Source organism: Dreissena polymorpha, chromosome 4, assembly GCF_020536995.1.
Source record: "Dreissena polymorpha isolate Duluth1 chromosome 4, UMN_Dpol_1.0, whole genome shotgun sequence".
In the NCBI taxonomy this organism is placed as follows: Eukaryota; Metazoa; Mollusca; class Bivalvia; order Myida; family Dreissenidae; genus Dreissena; species Dreissena polymorpha.
The window spans coordinates 74,324,560-74,351,137 of NC_068358.1; the positions used below are offsets into that span (position 1 = coordinate 74,324,560).

The 26,578-nt window shown below is 35.7% G+C and overlaps 1 protein-coding gene across 2 annotated transcripts in view; it reads right to left on the bottom strand.

Annotated features, from left to right (window-relative positions):
* Nucleotides 1-1,283: 1,283 nt before the first annotated feature.
* The window catches only part of LOC127880292 (synaptotagmin-4-like), a 38,565-nt gene continuing 13,270 nt past the window's right edge, over nt 1,284-26,578 (bottom strand). For both annotated transcript variants that reach the window (XM_052427649.1, XM_052427650.1), the window contains exons 3-8: nt 26,408-26,545; nt 20,897-20,931; nt 10,484-10,693; nt 8,273-9,102; nt 7,762-7,903; nt 1,284-3,369 (exon numbers count right to left, since the gene is read on the bottom strand). In XM_052427649.1, the coding sequence (XP_052283609.1) occupies nt 3,008-3,369; nt 7,762-7,903; nt 8,273-9,102; nt 10,484-10,693; nt 20,897-20,931; nt 26,408-26,535 (1,707 nt within the window). In that variant the 5' untranslated portion in view covers nt 26,536-26,545 and the 3' untranslated portion in view covers nt 1,284-3,007. The remainder of the gene's footprint in view (nt 3,370-7,761; nt 7,904-8,272; nt 9,103-10,483; nt 10,694-20,896; nt 20,932-26,407; nt 26,546-26,578) is intronic.

A 26,578-nucleotide genomic window follows, 5' to 3' on the forward strand; every position in this document is an offset into this window, starting at 1 on the left:
CCACTGCTCTTTATACTTTTACATGTTAACATGTTGACATGAATATGGAAGTTAGTACTAAATATGAGAACATAGCCTTTAAAGTAAAAACGTTCTCTGAAAATAAAAGATGCACGCACAAACTGTATTGATGTCGAGATTGAGTGTAAAACTGTTCTATCTATTAAGCCTTTTCATTAGAGATAAAATTGTTTCATGCTGAACACACAGTAAAACAGTGTTACAAAGTCGCGGACATGTTTCCAATGTTCTGGTCGTATGCTCAAATCAGCCTATGGGATAAATGAAGTGTATTTATTCTGACCTAGCCGCGGGAAATTTTATTTCAATTTTATATACAGTTACAAAGGTCAGGTAAGGTGAAAAGCTAGCGTATACAGCTATGCCGAATAAAACGTCCTCCAATAATCAGAGGGGGTAATCACGTGATAGTCAAGATGGCGACGTCCATGCCGAGACACTTGTTTTTCGCCGGTTTATACCCTTTATTACTTTTGTTTAATTTTTAAATGGCACTCACTTTCCAGCCATATCAGTAAACATGTGATTAGAGTTTATTTCGTATTAAAATTCGCTGTATATCTTAACTTTACTCCATGCAAATGTTCTAAGTGGAGCTTTAATTAGGTCATCCCGTTAAGAAATTTCGCAGCGAGTAAAGTCGAGATAAAGCGCGAATATCAACACGATATAAACGCTAGTAACTTACTTGCTGATATGGCTGGAAATTGAGCGGTATTTAAACGATAAATACACGTAATAAAGGGTATAAAACGTCGAAAAATACCTGCCTCGGCATAAACGTCGCCATCTTGACTAGCATTCGATTACCCCCTCTGATAATAAAAACAACTTATGGAAATCTGTCGAAATATGAAGATTTGACGATTTCTTATTGCAAAGTTTCTATACGCGTATTAATACAGGTTAATACAGGCACGGAAATTGAGAATATAGATGATTCATTATGCGCATTTATTGAAGACAAAAACCGTCGATATACCCTTTAATGGGCGAACTATTCACATAGTTTTTGTCTTAGCAAAAAAGTGATTCGTCTTTCATTTTAAGATCGCATTTTAAGATCGTATGTTGTGTACATTTCTCATCCACAAAGTGATTCATCTTTGGTTAAAATAACAGATATCATAACAGACCTTTACGTTTCATAGTTAATTACCGTATACATTTCAACTTGAAACGGGTTTTTAACAATTTATAGTTCATAAGCAAAGCTTCTTTTATGTTTAGTCTGTCAAGTTCCAACTCGAAGGCAGTAACAATACATTTCTTAGTTTTTATTCAACAAAACAGTACGAGTTATAAAACAATGTGTTTGAAAACACACAACACGTCAAGCATCTTAAAAAACAACACGTAACTGTGACATTTCAGAAAGGCCGATTGTAAAGCAAGAAACTAAATATAAATGAATGTAACACATCGTAATTTTATACTCAATGTTGATACGACTAGCTGATTGTTAAAATGCGCACTATGACCGAATCAAACGTGTGGTTTCTGCACAATAAAATGATATAAGTGAAATGGATCATCACAAAACATGAGGTCAAATTGATTAATAGAAACTCAGTCGCAATGACGCGGCGGAGTACAGGCTTGCAAACACAAGTAAGAGCCAAAGTTAAAAAACTTTTACCTTTTTGTTTTTTAATGTCGTCTACATTTTCCAATACCCGGGAGAACCTTACAAAAGTATTCATTTGTATTGCAGAATAATTCGCACTAAATGTTCTCTTTTTTCAATAGAAAATAATCGACGTGTCTTAATTTTTATATGGTAAACATATTCAGTTATGTCTTTTCCTGTGTATATCGGCCACATATCATTTCACTTAATACTTCGTGAAATTAACCTCTCTGTGCAATCAACGTATAAAAGTAACAGCATGTACAACTAAGAAGCTCTATCATCAAAGGCTTCTTTAGAATCGATTCTGATGAGAACAACATGATTAAATGGTGATGATAATAGCGCAAATGTACCGATATGTAAGTATGATAGATGACATATGTAATTACAATTTCATTGGTATTCGTAAAGAACATACTATTTACACAAAAACTTAATACATTTATGCCTAGCGTCTAGAAAAAAGGCCTTGGAAAACAGCGTAGACCCAGATGCGGCGTCTCATCAGGGTCTGCGCTGTTTGCTTAAAGGAATTTCTGTAAGAATTATTCTAAATATAGAAATAAATATACTAGACATCCCTAGAAGGATGGGAGAGTCCACTAGGCATAAACTGGTCAATACATACAAATTTCTAAATACAACTTAAAATCTCGAAAGAAATCCATCTTTGAAAATTATTTAACAGTTTCTATGTACATTCCAATAAATTTTTCACATACCGTGACAGTTTCGATCCACCATTGGTGAATCTTCATCAGACTGTGACTTTGCGGGAAATGCACGTAACAGGGCGGGTTTACTGCCGGAATGGTTCCCAGCAGTAAACAAAGGCCTGTAGACGGGACTCAGTTGGTAGCCCCCCTCGTCCCTGTTCATTACCCGTCTCTCCTTAGCTATCGCAACCGATTCCCTAAGTTTTCCGAGTGCGGTGTTGTTTTCCTTATCAATCACTTTCACCCCCTCCCAGTCAATGACATGGTTGTGCCTAGCTATATGGTTTGTAACTGCACCAATGGTGGATCGAAACTGTCACGGTATGTGAAAAATTTCTTGGAATATACAAAGAAACTGTTAAACAACTTAAAATCATTTAGCACATGTAATTATGATATGTCCAAAGGTCTTCTTATCGATGATAACATTTCTAAACAATTTGGATACATAACGGTTTTAATGAATATGTAAACTTTAAAAAACTGTACAAACAAGAAACTGGCGCAACACGTTCAACACAGTTTAAACAAAGCACCAGCGTAAATAAACGAAGCTGAGTCGTATAATCATCACAAACCAGTATTTACATTTAGTTGAAAGTGCACAATAGGCCAGCGCAAACTCAGTGCAGTGCAATTAAGCATTGCCAGAATGCGAATGTTCGACGCCATTTTGTTGGACCCCGTGCTTGCCTATCATCGGACCAATCGCGTGCCACTTTGCCGTTTCCAACGGGCGTGGAGACATAATGTCCTTCCAGTGACTCCGCCCACTGAGGCACCCATTGGTACCAATGGTCACGTGACCGATCACGGCGTCCTTGGTATGCAGTTTCTTACGCATGATCACAAAATCGACACTGTATTCTAGTTCCGGCGAGCCACTTAAGTCAAACAAAAAAGGCTGATTCCATATTGGCGCATAACCGTTCAGAGTTTTGGTTTCTTGAACCTTTACAACGTTGAGGTTTTTGACCAGGTTGATGACAACATAGTGACCTGAAAATAGACAAGGGAAGTGGTTCCTATAATGGACACTAATAGATGAAAAACAAACGGATTAAATAAATACCATTCGAATGTCAAAATAACTATATAAGCATTGCTCTGCAAAAACAGGGTTTAATGCATGTGTATAAAGTGTCATACCAGATTAACCTGTTCAGTCCGAAAAGGCTTATCAGTGACGATACTTTCCGCCTATACTGGATTTGTTTTAAGAACAGATTTCATTGAAACAATAAAAATCCATAAAGCCGAAGATGTCGTCCCTTATTAACTTCTTCGGACCGCACAGGTTAACCCATTTATGCTTAGCGTCTAGAAAAGGGGCCTTGGCAAACAGCGTAGACCCAGATGCGGCGTCTCATCAAGGTCTGCGCTGTTTGCTTAAAGGAATTTCTGTTGGAAATATTCTAAATATAGAAATTAATATACTAGACATCCCTAATTTAAGAAATAAAATGATCCAATTTAGAAGGATGGGAGAGTCTACTAGGCATAAATGGGTTAATGTGGGACTCCTTCTTCAGAGTGAGGCTCATATACATATTAGTGCTTATGTGATGTATCGCCTCAGATGCAGGTCTTCGCTTACAAGCCGTCGAAGCAGTTTATACCTCCATTTTCAATTCATATGCCGTAACTTGTTTAAACACGTTAAAAAACTGATCGATAGAATTAAAACATTATAATGTTAATATATCGTAGTTCACTGGCGTAAGGTATTGGCCATAAATGTGTTCATAAATGTATCAGTAGAAGACAAGTAAGTTTCTAGTCATCATTTACATCAGTCTTATTTCTTTTACTTGTTTCTTTCAGTATATATTTGCTAAATACTTCAAATTTCAATACTTAACATATGTTCCTTAGATGCGTGCCAGGCACATTTCAGACACATTTGTGTCGTGTTCTGTGAAAATTGGACAAAATGCATGTGGGTTAAGTGTCGTCCCAGATTAGCCTGTGCAGTCCGCACAGGGAGGACACTTTCCGCTTAAACTAGATTTTCGGTAAAAAGGAACTTCCTTTAAACGAAAAATATCATTAAAGCTGAAAGTGTCGTCCCTGATTAGCCTGTGCAGACTGCACAGGCTAATCTGGGACGACACTTTACGCACATTCATTTTGTTATATTTTCACAGAACACGACACATATAAGAAACTAATGTTGTGTTTGTTGCGCGCTATAACGACATAAACCTGCTTCTGGTACGTCATCGACAATACCATTCGCATGGTTATTATAGTATTTTATTTATAGATTGGGTTGAGATCTATATGAAACCATCCTACAATAACAGTCAATAAAGTGCTTCTCTGGAATATTACAGACAGAGTTTTGTTCAAGTTATTTGCGTACACGTCCCTTTTTTCTTTCTAAATCATTCGATGCTGTTTCCTGGTTGTTCTCTGAGCATCGTCCATTATTTTGCAAATATAACATCGAAGCAGCCATTTGTGTGATTAAAAAGTCACCTGAGCTAATCTGACATTTAAAAACCAAACATGTCACGTTTTTTCGAAACATGTGGCATCTTCATGCGTACATCACAGAAGTGTCTTGGCAAGTTGGATTGATGTGTGACATGTTTTGTCAACTGCACTGGGCTGTGACATGTTTTGTCAACTGCACTGTGCTGTGACATGTTTTGTCAACTGCACTGGGCTGTGACATGTTTTGTCAAATGCACTGGGCTGTGACATGTTTTGTCAACTGCACTGGGCTGTGACATGTTTTGTCAACTGCACTGTGCTGTGACATGTTTTGTCAACTGCACTGGGCTTTTTCACCGCGTAACCATTGCCCCAAGAAGGCAAGATTATAGCAGACGCTTACCAAGCCTCTTGTAAATGGGAAAAATATTAAATATTGTTTATATTGCAAAGCTTATGTCACTGATTATGAGGTTATAAAACAATCTAGCAAGATCGTTCGAAAATACGTGAAGGTGTACGAAACCCGATAACATTCTATTAAAAATATTTAATGGTTCGTGGCCGAATTAAAAATATAACGGACGAATATAAATGCAGCTCAAGGTAGGAAAACTTCAATACAAACATATTTTAGAAATGGATACAATCGCCATTCATGAATTAAGCGGGGATTTTAATTCTTAATCATATTTGCGCAAACTTCTAACGGTTCTAATCTGCGATGAAACGTGTGGACAACTACATAAATAGTAAACAACTACCATTGAAACGACTTTTGAAAACAATAGCACCATCAACGAAAATGTCATGAGTCAATAAACTGTTCGGAAAGGTCTTGATATATCGTTTCGTTAACGCAAGGACGCGTGAAATCACGGGGAGAATGTCTCGCTAATCTCTGTGTTGTTAGATTACATCGACACCACCATATTAATACATGCTGCGGGAATGATTTATTGAAATCGTCGAAAATCCATCAGTATATACGTAAATATAATCAAACTGGAGGCGTCAATGATATAAAGAAATGCAATTTTTAAACTCGTACGTTGAAATTAAATCTGAAATGGATTCACTTCAACAAAGGGTTTAGTACACCAGTTTTAATGCATAGCTTGTATTTAAATTAAAGTCGATTTTGAAGCTACGTTAACACGGTGTAATGACAACTTTCTTTATTTACTCAGTTTGTGAAAATTTTTGTTTTTGCAATTTCAAATCATGTATACATAGGGCTATAAAACGCTTTATCTCGCAGTTTGCAAATTATTGATTTAAAACTATTAACATAGTGACTTAAAACGTTAAACAGTCAATGAAAGTAAACATAAACCTGCGATATTTTGGTATTCATCAATTATTGTCGAAATGTAAATATACAGTTGCACGAAGAATCTGAATGAGTGTTCGTTAAAGGGAAAAAAATTCGGAAAAAAATAAAGATCGCTTAGTCATCTACGATTTTCATGATTTATGTATCAACATTGAACTCAACTGAGATGAAAATTGAGAAGTTTCGTAGTCTCCTCTTAAGAAAAATACTCAATTGGGTAAAACACTAAGTTTGAGACATAAACATACGTTCGAGTTAAAGCCTGATCTTTTTAGTAGTAGTAGCGGACAAGGTTTAGTCAAGAAATCCCGGAATAGAACAATTTTGTGAGGAATGACACTGTCTCCATGTGAGGAATGACCCTGTCTCCATAGGAATGATCCTGTCTCCATAGGAATGACCATGTCTCCATAGGAATGACCCTGTCTCTATAGGAATGACTCTGTCTCCATAGGAATGACCCTGTCTCCATTGGGTATTTTAATTAAATTGCTGTATGTAGTGCCTTTTTCAATATTTTGTGTACTGTATTTATTCCTCAGAACAAATTATCAGAATGCGATACGATATTTTCATGACAACATTAGTGAAAATGTCACGATTTTAAAATCAAGCTACAGCGAGTAGTGTGAGTGTACTTTGGGTTATCTAAATAGAATCACAATGCATGAAGTGTCAATGTTTCATTTACAATCTCTGAAGCGTTAGTTCATGGAAGCCGGTAATTTTCCAATATCTTAATTGATGTATCGAAAAGATTAATACCCTTCCAATTAAAGAAAATTGTTATACAAAATGAGTTTCCGTGTCTACATTGCGTTCATTTAATGGCATTATAAAGCACAAAACACATTACGCGCTTTTAAATTTAAGTGCAATTGCACATTTTGGTCTGGACACGATTGTCGCACATGGCAAGAACTCCATTTTCACATGACACGGGTCATATTGTTGTTAGTCGAAAATGTAATTAAATGGCGATAAAAGCTTTCTAAAACCAGACTAATGCGAATTAAATGCAAGTATTCTTTGCATTCAAATAATATACCAACACGATAAAATGCACTTTATTATTGTCATACATGTTTTTGCATAAAGGAGTGTTCGTAGTTTCCTGAGCCCCCCCCCCTCCTAACCGTTCAGCAAAATATAACAACCACGAAATTGACAAAATATACCCTGTATGACTCGCCTTTGATTATATTTTTACTTAAATCGCATGCAAATGTCGGGGGAGGTTGCGAACAAAAGCTTTTAAATGTAAATTTAAAAGGTCAATAACGCATTAAAACTAACGCCATCGCAAAACCCTGAGAAAAGGTGCTGTTGCAGGTAGAGAAAACATTTCTTTAAAAGTTTGACGACAATAGCATAAATCGTGTAGGAGTCGCAAACATTTTTTATATGTAACTTTAACAAACAATACGAATTAAAAAATAACTCCATCTCGAAATAACTCCATCTCATTCCTGCGCGAGGACTATTATCCGTGCTAAACTGATGTTTGTGCATAAATGGGTTAGCTTTGATTGTCCATAGAGATAAGATTTTTTGCTAAAGATTATGCGATCCAGTATACAACTATTAGCTACGTTATTGTATCCATGGTAACTTACCCGGATCCCCAATCAGTTTGTCGGATTTCGGCAGCCCACTCGCCCTTCTGACCATGACCTTGAGTCGGTTGGCCCCTCCCTGGTACTCGAGACAGACAAAAAGAGAGCCGAGGTCTTCAAGCAGGTACTTATCCCGCGTCCCCTGTAACAAGACAAATTAAAGTGGACTTTTTCACGTGAAACCCTTAGAGAACGTCTTTATTAAAGCGTTTTTGTTATTAAGAGAATGATGCGTACCACCACATGAACTGAAGTTACAGAACATTTACATTTCTAAGCACCTACCATGGTGTGAAATATAATAGATTTAGTTGGTGGATAGAATTATTATAAAATTCTGACTTGTGCATATTTGATATAATAAAACAATGGGTTGAAAATCGCTATGCGGCTTTCTAATTGTGACATAACAATCGACTAACGAACATATTTTATGTATTAAATATAATATATTTTTATTAACTCTAACCCCCCAAAAAATCATAAGTGAACTTAAAAGTATTTATCTTACGCTTTTCGTTTTTAAGCCGAGCGGCATCGACGTGAAGTTCAACGTATCGTTGTTTCTCCAGTCGTGGTCGCAGCACTTCATGTATAGCTCCCCGAGGAGCTCTTCCTTTCCGGAGCGCATCTTCCGCTTGAAGTGAAGCACGAAACGCAGTGTGGACTTCTCAACTTCCGGGAGTGTCAAGTCGTCGAAGAGGAACGTCTCGTCGAGATGAACCTCTCTGGCGCCGGTTACGATGCGGCTGTTGACGCCGTCAACGTTGCGTGGGAACAAGGAAACGACGGCCGATACATCAAGGCCGTGACACTTTCCAGGCAGCTCGCAAACAGAGAGGAAGCGCAGCTTCAGACGCCGTGCTTTGGAGTCGTACTTGAGTGTGAACGAAATCTTGGGGCATTGCTCGTTGTCGCATTCGGCTCGACCCGAGGGCATAATGACAGGGTTTGATTTAGACTTTTTAAGTGACGCTGCCTTCTTTTTCACTTTATTTTGGCCTGAATCCATACTGTGGTACTTCGTCAGTTTTTCACCATTCGATTTTCTTGAGTCCGTCTGGTGTTCGTACCCTACATCTTGCGCGTTCTGATATTCGGTTACGATGTCGAACGTGCTGTAGTTTGAGAGATACGACGCCGATGAAGGCTCGCTCACCTGCCGCCGGTGGCTAATCAGTGACACGGGTGACGTCCGATGGAGAGTGGTGATTAGACTGTCGTACTTGGCGGCAACCAGGGAGCGCTTCCGGCGGCGCTGTCGTATTCTCCTCACGCAGAGGACGAGCACCACGGTGATGATAAGGACAATAAGAGCGGAACCGCCTACCACAATCATAACTGAAATAAAGGGTAGTATTCTCGCTCACAATCGGACCTTTGTCACAGAAATTATTATAGAAGGTAGGAAAACACTGGCTTACTTGCTATACCTTAATGTAAGATAGAAAACAACATTAATGAACATGAAGCTGTTTACATACATTGACATGGAGATTCATACCGCAACTGATACCAAAAGGACTGATTTTAGAAAAACCTGGAAGTGTGCATAAAGATTTCTAAATATGTACGTATCGTAATAATTAAACTTTAAACGCAAAAAAAAACGCGATATCCTTAACAATAGTAGATACTAGTTACTGCTTTCGGATTGTCCCTTTTGTGTCATGGCAGGCGTCGAGCGAGTATTGAAGAAATATGCAGGCTAGGCATTAAACTCAACCAATGTCGGAGCGAAAAGAAAGTTTATTATCGAAAATGAACGTTTAAGTTCATTTGTTTCATCGAGGCAGTTTCACCATACACTCTAATGGCAGATCTATTACAACATTATCGCTATGAGTATGCCGTATGTTTCCGAACTGTTAATATCCAGGCAGAATTAGTTTCGCCGATTCTGCTGCTGGATTGACCGCTGAAGGTATTCGTCATCTGTTTCCCGGGAATTATTAGATATTTATATGCTTCTAAAATGGTCTCAGAGACGCGTGGGCGACAAAGGGGGGGGGGGGGGGAGAGAGGAGAGGCAGGTGGTGTAAGCGCTATTTTACAGGCATTACGAAGCCATGATGAAATCACTGATATTTTTTCCATTGTCTTATTATTCCTGGCGTAATAACGTTTTTCCTTTCACGTGATAGATTCATTCTTGCTGTGTTCCACATAGTGAACTATGCCCTGAGGCTTCATTTAAATATTAAGAGTTAAAATTATTAAAGTAGTCATAGATACGAAAAAATCACGTCTGATTTTATTTGTGTTTGTATTACCTCCATGAAACAATTTATTTCATTTCACGTTTTGACCTACATGTTTACTTATAACTCACGAGTTTCAAACAAAATCATTATTGTAATGACATGTAATTGACCGAATATCTCAAGCAACAGATTGATCATTTATGGACAGCGTTGCATTCAATAAGATATTAAGCTTTATTAAGCAATTCTTTAATATACTTAATCATAATTTCTAGGTCAGAACGGTACATACAATGCAGTGTTATTTCTATTATCAGCATTTACAATAAATGTAAAAAAAGCACGGGAAGGACTAAATGTGTTCACGTGAAGAATTGGAACATTCAGACAAAATATATATGTAGGATATTAATAAAATGGAAACTATGTCATAGTTTTCTGATAAGAATTAAGATGTACGTTGACCAGTTCGGTCGAAGTTCAATAATCAACGTTTTTCAAAATATAGTTCTGCTCACCGATCGGAAGGCGATTGTCGCCTTCAATTTCCGGCGTTAGGTTCTCGCTGTGTATTGGTGAACCGGCATCGAGAAGTCCTCTGTGCGGGTTGTACGTTGCCACGGTCGCCGACATAAACCTGTCGGCATTTTCTTGAACCGTCTTCGTCGGCGTCGTTAAAGGCAGAGGCGCCGACACTGTTGTATCAATCGTGACGTCGACGGATGAAACTGTAAAATAATAAGCCAGTCCGGGTGTGCGCTTGCATTGGTTTGATATTTTTGTATAATATTTTGAAGTTGCATTTGCAAAAGGTGAAGAGAACCAGATAGTTTCAACATCATACTGTAGGTTGGATATGAAGAGCTTTCTGGATTAATATGAACACAGTTTCAATAATAAGATCATGCCTTTAAGGTCTCTCATGTGTAATATGACATATTCTCATATACTATAAGGAACTATTCTGCAGTATTTAACATTGATATTATTTCACTTGAAAATGTTGTCTCTTTTTGTTTGTATTGTATGTTTTGGTTAATTGCCTTTGAAATTGCATCGATTAATGATATGATTATTTGACATTTTAACGTTGTATATGATTTAAACATCAACATGATGTTTATATGATTAATCGCTTGAAATTTTAAAATAAGTTGTTTTTTAATTGGTGTCATTGGTTAAAAAGAAGTTATATCACTTTTATCAGTTTCGCGTTTTGCCCGTTTTTATACCATTACTACATATTTTGAGTACATGCATGTGCAAATATTTCGAAGCATGCGAGCCTCTTTTGAAAAAGCACAGAGCTGATCACGCATTCTTCATTTTATGAAAACAGCATAAACGTTTATAAATTACCCGCATAAAGCGTGGTCACGTATTCGTGTTAGTGATACGATATAAGGACCTTGATCAGACGGAGTAAATAAAAGTCCTGTGACAACGCAACCTACGACGCGACAAGACTCTCGGTCTTCTAGCAACCGCGGCCGTGTCCTTGAAATCGCCAAACGTTATGATACCTTTCTCCGAGATGCAGGGAAATGAGAGCTGACACGTGGGTAATTGGGGTCTGATATACGTCTTCTGGCAGATGGAACGCGACAGGACGGGGGAGTTTACTGTCGTGTTGTGCTTTGTGCTTACCAGAAATGTTGTACAGTTTGTAATTGTGCTAAGATTTATGACCAAGCTATTTGTTCTCACACCCACGTCAACCGCGCATGTGGTCATTACTTTTTTATCAAACATTTTCATGAAACTATTTTTTGCTTTAAAATACATATAAAGCTATAAATCATCATATACAAAACAGCGGGAAATCAGCGTTCTTTCTCCCGTTACGACAATTTAGATATACATATAAATAGGCATTTGTGACGATATTGCAACTCGTGAGTCGTTAAAAAAAAGCAATAGTAATTAGAACATTATCAAATAAGTGCCGCTATGTAATTGAGTTCTAAATGGCGTCGGAAATGATATAAGGCGAACACCGTACGTGACCTTCATATGTAAAGTCAGGGCGCACTTTGCATGTCTTTAAAGGCGGCCACCGTAACACATGACCATTCTTTACGAGTACCCAATATAAAACAGTCCAATCAATTAAATGAGTTCCTATGGATGGCAATATTATAAGATACATTCACGTTAATATACGGGGTACGATTGAAATTTTACGCACATATTTAAACAATTTAAATTGCATTATTGTTTAAAAAACCCCACATTACGCAACATTCGAATTATGCTCTGCCCTTGGTTGTATTTTTCGTTAAGCAGAAAGGTGTTCATCACATTAACTGCATCTGACATGGTCAATAATTCTTCAGAAATATTTAATTCCTAGCCTTCGTGTACATATTTGTACTTTTGCAATTCCCCTATAGCTCAATTCTATGACAAAAGATGACATTTGCAAGCAGACGAGAGATTTTCTCGAAATTGAAGAAAACGACGAAAACAGAACCAAAGGAAATAAATTAATGAAAGGAGAGCAATGTCGTGATATAAAAACTCAAATGCGGCGAAAGCAACCGGGGATACCGATAAGTCGCTTCATCATCAAATAAGTAATTGCCGTCTGCTTAGTTAGAAATTGTCGTCTGCTATGATACGTAACGCCCACGTTCGGTCAAGATACTGGGTCGCGCGACTGTGTAGATTGACGCATTCCAGCTCGACATTCAGTTCGGCATTCGCATATAGTGTTGTATGCTTATTTTCGAATGTCGAGTTGGCTCGGCATTCCAGCTCGACATTCAGTTCGACATTCGGATATATTGTTTTACAATTTTTTTTTAATGTCGAGCTGGCTCGGCATTCAAGCTCGACATTCAGTTCGGCATTCGCATATAGTTTTGTATGCTTATTTTCGAATGTCGAGCTGGCTCGGCATTCCAGCTCGACATTCAGTTCGACATTCGGATATAGTGTTGTACATTTTTTTTGAATGTCGAGCTAGCTCGGCATTCCAGCTCGACATTCAGTTCGGTATTCGCATATAGTGTTGTATGCTTATTTTCGAATGTCTAGCTGGCTCGGCATTCCAGCTCGTCATTCAGTTCGACATTCGGAGATAGTGTTTAACTTTTTTTATAATGTCGAGCTGGCTCGGCATTCCAGCTCGACATTCAGTTCGGCATTCGCATATAGTGCTGTATGCTTATTTTCGAATGTCGAGCTGGCTCGGCATTCCAGCTCGAAATTCAGTTCGACATTCGGAGATTGTGTTGTATGCTTATTTTCGAATGTTCATAACGGTTCATAACTCGAGTGCATTGACATGATGGTGTAAAATTAGTGTGTCGCTTTTGTTTAAAACGTTTTTTCTTCAAAAATGTATTTAAGCCATCGTTATCTTTTAAGTCGCTTTCAAAAAAGCCAAAAAGCGCTCACATTTATAAATCTAAATATAGTAATAAATGATGGGTCGTTTCTTCGTAGTAATCAACGCACAACGCAAACATTTCGTTTGTTCATATTTATACCCGTACACTCAAAATGATGTAAAACGTTTTATAACATAAGCAAACCAGTACTTCCTAATAACGAATCGTACTAAATGCATTATTTCCCAATCATACCGATATATTTTGTAAACTTTAAAGGGATCTTTTCACGCTTTGGTAAATTGACAAAATTGAAAAAAGTTGTTTCAGATTCGCAAATTTTCGTTTTAGTTATGATATTTGTGAGGAAACAGTAATACTGAACATTTACCATGGTCTTATATAGCCATTATATGCATCTTTTGACGATTTAAAAACCTAAAAATTATAAAGCGTTGCAACGCGAAACGATTGAATAATTTGGAGAGTTCTGTTTTTGTCGTTAAATTTTGTGAAACTACGAAGATTGCTTATATAAGGTATAAAATACTTCATGCATATGTACTCGGCGGAATAGCTCAGTAGGCTAAAGCGTTTTTACTTCAGGACTCTGGCAGGACTCCAGGGGTCACTGGTTCGAAACCTGGTCCGGGCAATATTCTTTTCCTTTTTTTAATTTTATTCTTGATTTTTTTACTGGAGCTTTTACGATCCAATGTTTACATTTATCGATATAAAGCATTTAATGAATAAGTTAAAAAATGCCAAAATCTGTGAAAAGGCCCCTTTAAAGTTATCAGACGTTTTTACTACAATCTGCGACTTGTTTAATATAGCATAGACATGGAAGGAAAATAATATTGGTTCATTCGTTAACCAACCGAAGTGGTTTTAAAAAATGCACGTGTGTAGACGCGCGATCTTTCTCACTTTGAAAAACAAATATCATGTGTTGCATATTGCACCTACCACATTATTATACACAAATCTACAAAAAAACTGTATACGTTTCGTTAATGTGGATGTCATCTTGCTTTTATTAGTAGATCTATTATATATTTACTGAATTTAACAATAACTTTGACGTCAATCGGTCAATTGGTTTGTCGTTCTGACCGTAATAACCAACACTTAGCCGGAAATTATTTCTGTATTATCATTAATAAATATTACGTCCGATCGGTCATTTTAACGTCAAATTAATTTGATCGAGGTTGCATAATCGCATCAGTAATAGCGTCTTGGTATAAGCAGATTATGCGTGGAAACAAATCTCGTATGTCGCAACTATCAATAAATCAAACAAAGTAAGAAGCAGCCGACAACTAGAAAAAGGAAACTCGAAAAATCCGTTACATTAACACTTTAACATTTTCATATGCTTAATTATTCTAATTTGATAATTAAGTTTATTGAAAAGATTGTGCCGCGAAATGTATTTATTGATTCTTTTATCAACTGATTGTAAACTTGACATTTTGCTTTTATATGAAAACAATTTGTTCCATGACGTTTATATCAGAAATATATATCTATTTGTCATATCCGATGTAGATGTACCAATTATATATGTGCAGTATAGTTACGTGATCGAGATAACAGCTAACACAATTATAAATGACTGTCCGAACTTCGAATCAAAATAAACTACTTTGCTAAATATCCTTCATACACTTTACTTTCCATGTTTATCGTAGTTTAACGAGAGTAAAACGTTCTGAATTCTGCATGATTTTCTTAAATTTAAAATATGTCGTTCAACTCACTGTTATTCGCCGACGGTAATAACTCCGTGGAATTCCTGTCAATCTGCGCCGATACCGACGGAACCACCGACAGCAGTCTTAAAAGGGAACTATCCAGCATTGTTTGCGATAATTTAACGTGCGTGTCTATATTTTAAGTTCAATTGTCTTAAATCATAGAGCTATCACAACATAAAACACATTTGTTCTCACTGTTTGTTCTTCCGTGATACCTGTATTTACCACGTTTGCCGCGATTTATGATGCTAGAATGAACGCTATTGAATTGTCGTCTGTTTGAGAAGGCATGAGATTTTATAGCAGACGGTGTATTCCCAGAATTCCAATTGCTCTTTTCGAAACAGTACTGATTTCCGGTGGTCTAATATACACGGCCTCAGAGGGACATCATATCTATATAATAATTGAAAGCGTCAAGAATCGGTAGAATGTATATATGGTCTTTTAACACTATTAGGTACAAATCACAGGTACTTAATAATGTTTGTTTTGTCCTTATATATATATATTACAAGAAAAGGTATACAACGATGATTTCATACGTGTATTGAATATCACTATGCAACAACATGACAGATCAAACAATGCACACATGTATCGTGGTTGCCAGCAGGAAGCGTCCATCTATGATTAATCAACGTTTGATTTGTTTAATGAAATCCACCAATTATATCCAAAACAGCAAAAAGTGTCACACATTTGACCCCAAAATTAAAGTGTGTAATTCTGGACGTCCAAATGTCAGTTATGACGGAAGGCGATTTTTGTCGATTTTTCACAACTAAACAAGTACTTTGCCTTAAACTCCAAGTACGTTTTTCATTGGTGTAAAATCAAAGATGAACGCTTCCTGCTGGCAACCACAACGACATGTGTGCATTGTTTGATTTTTCGTGTTGTTGCATAGCGTAATTAAATATACGTACTTTGGAGTTCATGTTTTTTTCCCGCGTGTAAAGCTTAATGATGTGATAATACAGAGTTTTGCAACTGGACTCCTACATACGTAATATACTAGACTCACGAAAGTTGGGATCATTTTTGAAATAAAACCACGTGTGTGTGCGTGAGTGCGTCTGTTTGATTATCTCAAAGGCTACGAGGTCCATATGCAAATTAGGCTGCACTATATGAGGACCTAGCGTGTTTTCATTACTCCAGCCTAATTAACTTCAAAGAAAGCTAATGTTTAATGATAGCTGCATTTCAAACTTTTCATTTTTGAAGATACATGTATTTATTTTTGGTTTTTTTTTTTCTACCAGAAAATCCTAAAAAAATATGGTGACTCCTTACTCTTTGAATGTAACATCAGCAATACTATCTTACATGAAATTGCAAACGAAAACATATTTCTGTCTGATGTTCTATCAGCGTGGAGTGATGTCACTCATAATTTAGAAACCCAAACCAGCAGTAAAACAATAATATGGAATAATAAAGACATAATGTCAAACAATAAGACGTTTTTCTATAAAGACTGGTTTGAACGAAGCATTAAATATGTCGACCAATTATATGACTTCAGAATTAAGGATTTCTACTCTTTTGATAATATATGCTACATATACGGAATACCTTCAAATAATTTTCTGAAGTACTACACACTAATCAAAAGCATACCCATACATATTAAATCTGAAATCAATACAAATAATACACCATGTACTCAAACAACATTTGTAGAAAACATACTTGGAAGAAAAAACAAAACAAATAAAATATTTTACACACTACAAATTAAAAACCCTACTGAAAACTCCAAAATCAAAAATAAATGGCAAGTCCTTTTTGGAGAAAATGAACTAAATTGGAAACACATATTTACCATGCCATATAAAGCAACAATTGAAAGCACACTGAGAAATTTTCAATATAAATACATCCATAGAATTATAGCTACAAATAAATATCTCTATAAATGCAAAATATCTAACTCAAATCTGTGTGACTTCTGCAGTGAAAACATTGAAACTATAGAACATCTTTTTTGGGAGTGCAAACACATCCAGCCTATTTGGAATCAATTAATATCTTTTTTTGAACAACATCAACTAAACATTAAACTATCTTTTTTAGATGTAAGTTTCGGAATTAACTCATTGAAATCAATAGACTGTAATAATATTGTGAATTTTATGGTTATATTGATGAAATATTTTATCTTAAACATGAAGTACAAAAAACAAGTACCAAATTTTAAGTGTTTTGTCCATAGTCTTAAACTAAAAATCCAGATTGAGAAAGAAATAGCCCTCAGTAATGACACATTACAAATCTTTGAACAAAAATGGAATCGGATTAAATTCTCATAATGTTTTGTCCACTAATATACATTTCACTCTAATGTTAGTTTATCCCTCTAAAATAGTTTTGTTTATTTTTTTTTCTCAATCGGACAAGATCATTGTGAATATACAACAAAACACACAAGTCCAGTATGCTTTCTTCAGACTTTATACAACTCATCATTGTTCATAACTATTTCTCTGTTGTTCTTTTCTTTTCTCTCTAAAAAAATATATATATATATTAGCATATCTTGTATAACATGTCTGAACTTTATTGCTTTGTACAATTACTGTGTTGTATGCTCATATACATGTTTACATTGTATGTATGATATTGAATAAAAAAAAAAATAATTTATTTTTGGTTTGGTATTGTGTTGTATATGTGTGTAGGGAGGGGGGAATTGGCAGACCGCAGAACCAGGATGAAATCCCACCTGTCTGGTATAGTGTCCAACAACCGAACACACTTTCGCCGTGATTGGGTAGTGGGTATTTAACTCTGGGCGCTTAGGTGAGAAGCGCGTTTAACAACACCTGAGAAAACCGGAAAGCCGCATTTAGACAATGTTTCACTTGTTTAAATCAACACTCACGAGTGTTATTATGTTTTCTCTACGCATAAAGTCGTTCGAGTTTAAAGCATATCAGTTCAAGAAAAGTTACAACCCCACGAACGGAATAAGTGTATAATTTGTTTGTATACTGTAGCCCACTAAATCGAAAAGGATAAAGACTTTTCGGCTTAAAATATGAGCTTTCATGATTTGAGTTATACAATTGGGCCGTGCTCTGTGAAAATTGGGTTTAATGCATGTGCGTAAAGTGTCGTCCCATATTAGCTTGAGCAGTCCGCACATACTCAACCTGGGCCGCAATTTCCGCTTTTATGACATTTTCTGTTTTAAGTAAGTCTCTTCTTAGCAAATATCCAGTTAAGACGGAATGTTTTTCCAATACAAAACTATATAGTACCTGGTTGAAATGAAAATTTGCATAACTCGAGAGCAGTCATATTTAAAGAATTGTTCAAGTCTTATGCATTTCAAGAACATTTGCTGAAAAGCCGGAATAAGCTGCAGTTTTTTTTAAAGGACAATTTTTTTCTACAACACTGTACTAGACAAATGATAAACTTTTTTGTCGAAATCGGAGCAATTGCAGCTCAATAACTGTTAAATTGTTTTTCGTTCAATAACAATTCTTGCAGTGAATGAGGATAACACTTTTATAATATTTCAAGAACAACGTCTTAAACAACTTTTTCTTTAACTGTGTAGCGTAACAAAGTAAATTACTAACAAAAAGAAATTAAATATAATTATATCAAATATTATATTAAATAGTAGAATAGTAAATATTATACGCAATGGAAAATTATAAACAACAGAAATTCAATGTTATTAGCGGGTCATGACATTGGTAAATTCCTAATCTATGCTTTGGAGCGGTGTCAATATTGAATCAATACCGATCTTATTATGGATGTTGCTAAGCTAATAAATGATACGTGTTTTAGAGCGATGCCAGATGGTAATATAAATAACATAAAACTAAACGAAAATAACACAACAAGTTAATTACTGATTGCCTATCTCGCTCATTATACATGTCTTGAGTATGCGGGCAGCCCATTTATTGTTGTATGTTTTCAAGTAAATGGCGGACTACCATCCTTATTCGCCTGTCGCATATATCATATTACTTCGCTACATTTGCACACGTGGTTTTGCACAAAATCCCGTCAGAAATTGTACAAGTCACCATTGGGTGTTCAAATCTATATTAATATACTGTTATTCAGTATAGTAAGAAGATTCACGTACACACCACCCATTAAGGTCACACCATTTGTTATTGTCATGGGGCCAATAGGCCATAACAATTAACCTATAGTTTAGAATATTTTACAAACATTAGAAAACGTTGTGTTGGAATTAAATTAATGGAAACTACAGCTTTGTCACAGACGTGACGAATACCCCCACATGCCGCATTGACACATAATATTTTGCATGTCGTCTTCACAAAAAACAGCGGACACCATGCTCAATTTTTAAAACGCACTAAGTGACCCATTGACCTAGTTTTTGACCCAGAAAGGCCCATGTTCTAACATGGCCTTAAGATCATACCCATAAAACTTCTGACCAAGTTTGGTGAAGATTGGATGTAAACTACTTGAATTAGAGAGCGGACACCATGCTGAATGTTAAAAAAACGCACGAAGTGACCCCGTGACCTAGTTTTAGGCCCGGAATGGCCCATGTTCAAATTTGTCCTAGAGATCATTTAGATAAGACTTGTGACCAAAGTTTGGTGAGAATTGAATGAAAACTACTTGAATTAGAGAGCGGACAACATGGTGAGGTTTAAAACGCACTAAGATACCCCGTGACCTAGTTTTTGACCCGGCATGACCCATATTCAAACTTGACCTAGACATCATCTAGATACAACTTCTGACCAATTTTGATGAAGATTGGATGAAAACTACTTGAATTAGAGAGCGGACAACATTGTGATGTTTAAAACGCACTTAGTGACCCCGTGACCTTGTTTTTTACCCGCCATGGCCCATGTTCGAACTTGACCTACACATCATCTAGTTACAACTTCTGACCAAGTGTGGTGAAGATCGGATTTAAACTACTTGAAATAGAGAGCGGACACCATGCTCAATGTGTAAAACGTACTAAGTGACCATGTGACCTAGTTTTTGATCTGGCATGGCCCATGTTCGAACTTTGCCTTCAAATCATCTAGATAAAACTTCTGACCAAGTTTGGTGAAGATCGGATGAAAACTACTTGAATAAGAGAGAGGACACCATGCTGAATGTTAAAAAAACGCACTAAGTGGCCCCGTGACCTAGTTTTTGACCCGGCAAGGCCCATATTCTAACTTGGCCTTAAGATCATCTAGATACAACCCCGACCAAGTTTGGTGAAGCTCGGATGAAAGCTACTTGAATTAGAGAGCGGACAACATGCTGAATGTTTAAAACGCACTAAGTGACCCCGTGGCCTAGTTTTTGACCCGGCAAGGCCCATGTTCGAACTTGGCCTAGACATCATGTAGATACAACTTTTGACAAAGTTTGGTAAAGATCGGATAAAAACTACTTGAATTAGAGAGCGGACACTTAATACGGACCGACAGACAGATCGACAGACCGACCGACCGACAGACAGACAAGTTCATTCCTATATACCCCGCTAAACTTCGTTTGTGGGGGTATAATAAATCGTTATGAACATTGAAAAGGACTTGTGTATGTTTATTATAAGTGTTAAAGACTACGTCACAGCTGTTTATGAATAGAAAGGTTCTTGGACTAAACTGCTCTTGTTGTTCTAGCAAGTCTTAATTAATATTTCTATAAAGATGCTTGATTTATTCTTACACTGTTTTTTGGTAGTTTTATTTCACAGTCTACGAATTCAAGAACAGCTTAGGAACCATTCTTAGTTTGCTTATTGGTTAGCCTAAGTGAAAGTTTTAAAGTTTTAGTTTAACACAAGACATTATTTTCTTACCTAGAGCTTCCTTTGATGAGCCGTGGTCCGCTTGCCTGGAACAACATTAATTGTTAATAGTAAATAGTTATCAACTGACAGAACTATTTTAATTCAACAACTATGTATGCTTGATTTGTTTAAGCACGTAAATAAATGTTGCATTACTAAATCAAAAGTTGAACGATGTATTAAATGTAATTATACGTATCTATGTATTGTGCTTAATTTTCATATGGCGGTCTTTTGGAAGTCAATTTACAAACATTAAAGGACTTAAACCATTCATGAAAACACCACTTAAAATGATCAAACATAATGCGTTAAAATGACAACAAAACGTTTTCATAATTTCATTACAGGGTAAGAACAGAGTTGTATTTTATACAATTGACCTGTTGCACAAAACATACAAACCTCCGCATGTCTGAGATAGTTTGTATAAGGACCATACAGATCCAATTAAGGAAACGTTAAACAATCATTGTTCACCTCAGTTATTGATTTGCATGTCGGAACTAATAAAATGGCCATATACGAGTCTACACTAGTCAGACGTGCATTCTACGTGGTAATCAACATGTACAAACATGCCTTCTATGCCTTCTATGTTCTAAATTACAAGGCCACCACATTGCTTTAAATGCAGTCGGTTAATAAGATTTTTCATTCCAAAAATCCATGCAAAATTTTCTTAACATAATGTAAATAATTGAATAATAAAAAAAATATAAATTCGGCAATCGGACACGGATTTTGAGTATTGAAATAGTGTGAATATTAAACACAGTATTATGTACCTTGTAACTGTTGTTATACATAGACTTTTTCACAAATATTGGAATATTTACCTCTTGGCAAGCACAAGTGTTGGCTCATGCGACTCATTGTCTTGATCCAATGATGTGTTGATAAAGTTATCACTTTTATTTCGGAAACCCATTAATCGATAAAAATGGACCTAACAGTCAAACGAATATCTACTATCACTATTAACATATGTGGGCTTAGCACACACGTAAATATACCACTGTTTCTTTTGAAATACGATACAAACAACACAGTTATGTTCATATAAAGAACATGCGCGAACTCGAAGTATCCACTGATACCATTAACGTTAGGCGAGCGATGTTGTTGCTACACGCAAAACATCATCTTATTATGAAAATAATTGCCCAATAGGTTTCAATATCCCATAATACACAACAAAATTATTAGCTGGACATGACTACCATGCACTTTCAGTATATCTTTATACAGAATATGTTATATTTATAATTATACACCAATATATTTATAAAACCCATAATGAATGACACGGATGGACACAAAAACTCACACATACGCGCACTAACATTACACAAATAGGGGCGGGGCATAAAAATGTGCATTTAAATTTTCTTTGCATATTATTTTAATCAAATACAACAATTAACATGGTTTCTGTACGCTTATCATATTTATTCGTTATAACTATGCTGTTATGTGACTAAATTGTATTAGACTCACTGTTGTCAATGAAAGTTTAATCGTTTTCTTTTCATTTTGACTTCCATTTTGATAGACCTAGGAATACATTTGAAATTTTCCATTAACTAAGTATACAAATACCATGATAATGACTTATATAATATGTAATACAATAGACATCCATGGTTACACATGATGTAAATAAATAACAATACATATCATTAACTGATCATTTGATAACATAATAATGTGAATCGTAATAATGTACTTAGATATTTATTCGTAAATGGATATACAGGTATATATTTAATAATAATGTGGCTAGACTGGACTAATTTTTATATTTAGTACATTTGTTGTATTTCAGTACTTCTATTTGATACATTTGTTGTATTCCAGTATTTCTATTTGAAACACTAATTTCTAATATCAGTGTGAACATTCCAAAGGCTGCATTATATGGAGAGACGTAGTATATCCCAGATTCCTACCTCACACACTTATTTTAATATCGAAAGTGGTGGTCGAGTTGTGAATAATAGTTGCAAGATGTTCATATTTTATGTAATATTGTGCTGTTAGAGTAACCCGGAGGAACCCAACTGGGCCGGTTGGTTGACAATCAAACAAACTGGATGGTATGGTTCAGGTCGTCGAGTTAGAGAAGCGTTAATAGGTCTCGGAGTATGTTCCAAACAGAATATATGCAAATAAACTCACGACATTCAACTATCAATATAGATGACAATGATATATACAGTATGCATACAAAAACTATTTGTTATGCACCCAATTCTTTTTCTAATAAATATTTAGCTTGAAACTTTAGTCACATGCTGTGATGTTTCACATGTTCAAAAAATATGTGAACAAGGTCATATTTATCAACAACATAAATTTACTTTGGTATAATCAGCATGAGTTGACACAAAACCCCAATATTTCACAGGGTAAATTAATTACAAAAAAATTGTTTGACAACAACAAAATGTTCTGCACTTGTGATTCTTTGAATACAGGAAAAACAAACAGTGCAATTAAAATACTTGGTAACATATACATTACCGAGAACGTTATACAGATTAATGTTTTCAGAAAATGAATGCTACAGCTTGGCATTTGCCAGTCAATCCACACATGTTTATGAACACAGGTGGTTAGCGTGTGGCTATGATATTAATTAGTGAAAACATCATTTTGAATGATAAATAATCATATTATAACGAAAAATTAACTTTTCTGAAAAAAATAAATAATTCACTATCAAATATATATATAACAAGGTATGCAACTCAATATCACCCCAAAACGGGGTGCATCGCTTTGAACAGCCATATCTTCATCAATTGTGCAGCGATTTTCACGATCTCGGTTTTATTCAACGCAAAAATGAATTTCCTTTCTGGAAATGTATATGTCTTGCAATATTTTTACAAATGCTGGGTCAACTTTTAAGAAATAACACGATACACAACTCGCATGACCCAGTTGAAAATGATCATGCCGTCTTTATGAATGAAATCTCCAGTTGTAAAGACACACCTCCGCATTGGACGAATGAAATCACTTGTGTGTTTAAAATGTCAGTTAGTTGAAATGTATGTAAACACAGGTTTCAAACGGCACTGGACAGTTAGTCTTGATGCATAATGTAACGACAAGAACGGTAATAATGTTATTTCATACGTTTTATTGAATTATGGTATCGAGGTACATGAACTTTTTTAGGGAAGATGCCCTTTACTCCGTGAAGATTTCAGTCTTAAAGACTGCATGATCATTGTCAACTGGGTCATGCGAGTTGTGTATCGTGTTATTTCTTAAAAGTTGACCCAGCATTTGTGAAAATATTGCAAGACATATACATTTCCAGAAAGGAAATTCATTTCTGCGTTGAATAAGACCGAGATCGTGAAAATCGCTGCACAATTGATGAAGATATGGCTGTTCGAAGCGATGCACCCCGTTTTGGGGTGATTTTGAGTTGCATACCTTGTAATATATATATTTGATTTTTTTTTTATAATTTAATTTTTCGTTATAATATGATTATTTATCATTCAAAATGATGTTTTCACTGATTAATATCATAGCCACACGCTAACCACCTTTGTTTATGAACACTGCTAATATTTTACCAAGAAACGCCACGAAGCAAAATTTTTTAACGTTTCAGTTATTATTTTAATTCCATTTTTTTGCACTTCGAATCTTAGTGCTCATAAAAGTTAAATTCAGCAAATTAAGCGTAATACCTTCCTTTAAGACTTTTGTTATTGCAAAACTGTTGATGTATTTAAGTTATAGGAGCATTGAAATCGATCCAACTGGTCCCAAATTCGATCTCAGGATTTGTATGCATTAAAGCTAACAACAAGTACCTTTTCAGAAAAATATACAATTTAAATCTCAAGCTATTGAGTTGAAAATGTTTAGTTTTTATTTAAGGAAACAATGACCTATACCTTTGTGCTTCTGGCATGAAATGAAATCGAATCATTTGAATGCAAATAATCAACCTACGAGGGAAATTGTATTGCAGTACCACCATACAATACATTTATCAAGTTATTGCTCAGAATCGTTTCTTTATTTATAGTTACCTTGACCTGACTGAAATCAAATGCACGCAACGTGTTCTTGTAAGATGTATACAAACAGCGTTGCAATCCATTGCCTCTTAAAATTGTAGTTATTTGACGTTGAAATTTCGCTAGTTTTAGTGACAGAGACATAGACCATAACCATACACGGCCCGAAAACAAGTCAAATTAAGCTATGCAGGAAAGATTGTTATTTCCTAAGTTTCGTCTAGGTTAGTAAATGCAAACTAAATATATTGACTAGAATCTATTTGTTTGCTCTGATATTTTAGCAACAGTTAATGACAGCGATATTAAACTTCCCCGACTGTTTCACAGATTATTTAAGGCTATTGCTTTACATAAGCTATACAGAAAATGAAATGTCGATGCAATATCTTCATTGAAACTATAGTTGAACCGTTAAAACATTTGCTTTATTTTAATTAACCTTTCTTTGACCTTTGCAAAACAAGACCAAACTACAATGATGCGTTAGGTCTGTATGCAAGATTTCCATATCACAAGTGTCAGAAAATAAGTGATAGATGTAAACTTAATAAAACCACATGTTTTCGTCGCCCAAACACGCGCCCTGCTCATGACGCTGAATTCCCACTCAACAACAGGCGCCCAACCCCACTGCCGCAAATCCCCCAATCTAATAAAAAAGATTTTTTATCTTCGTTGAAAACTTGTTTAATAAACCTCGTGGATTCAAATGTACAGACGGACACAATAAAATTAATATTCAGTGATAAATAACTCAGATCAATGCAAACCAGCAAAACAAATTGCACTTGAATTACTGATGATTTTATAAATATCAGCACCCAGAGTTTACAATACAATACAAGTTATATGCCCTAAACCTTTTTTAACAAGTTGTGTCTCTCTTGATATCATTATTATATCCTCAAGTAAGCTCTTTGTAATGTTCTGAATCAGGAGGTACCACTTCTGGTTAAATCACACATTCCTTTATTAATGAATAATTCTCATTATACAAAGCTTGTCAAACCATACAACCGATTGCAGTCACATTTTGAACATCCTGCAATAGATAATACATCGCAGCAAAGCTCAGTACATTTTAATAAGGCTTATTACAAAAGGCTTCAACAATAAGACAATTTTCTTCAACGGAGACGAATTCGGCAAATCTTAAGCCATGTATCAATCCAAATCCAAATAGCTGCATGGTTTTAGCTTGATTTGCAAACAAAGACAGAATAAATGAGCACCATTACAAGTTATCGAACCAAAGTCAGTCACATCAGCAGCATAACCAAAGGCAGCGAAAATATGCACATCTTAATAATAATTATAACCCTTAACAAGGAGTGTAATATTAGGCAGTGAAAATATGCTTACATGGATACGAAAACAATCACAAACATATTAAATAAGCATTCAACCAGAAAAAACTTTAAACAGTTATATGGCTGTCGCCACGGTATCTCCTGATTTGACTCACCTGATGTAGCTGGAGGCGGGGATACACTTCGTCCCGTTATCCACACTGGAGTGCAGCCCGTCAACCTTTTTGTTAAGCGCACAATTCTTGCGGTCTAGGTAAGACATAAGCCACTGAAGGTCATACATTGCCTGGGTTCTACAAGGTATTGTACAATTGGAATGTCAAGTT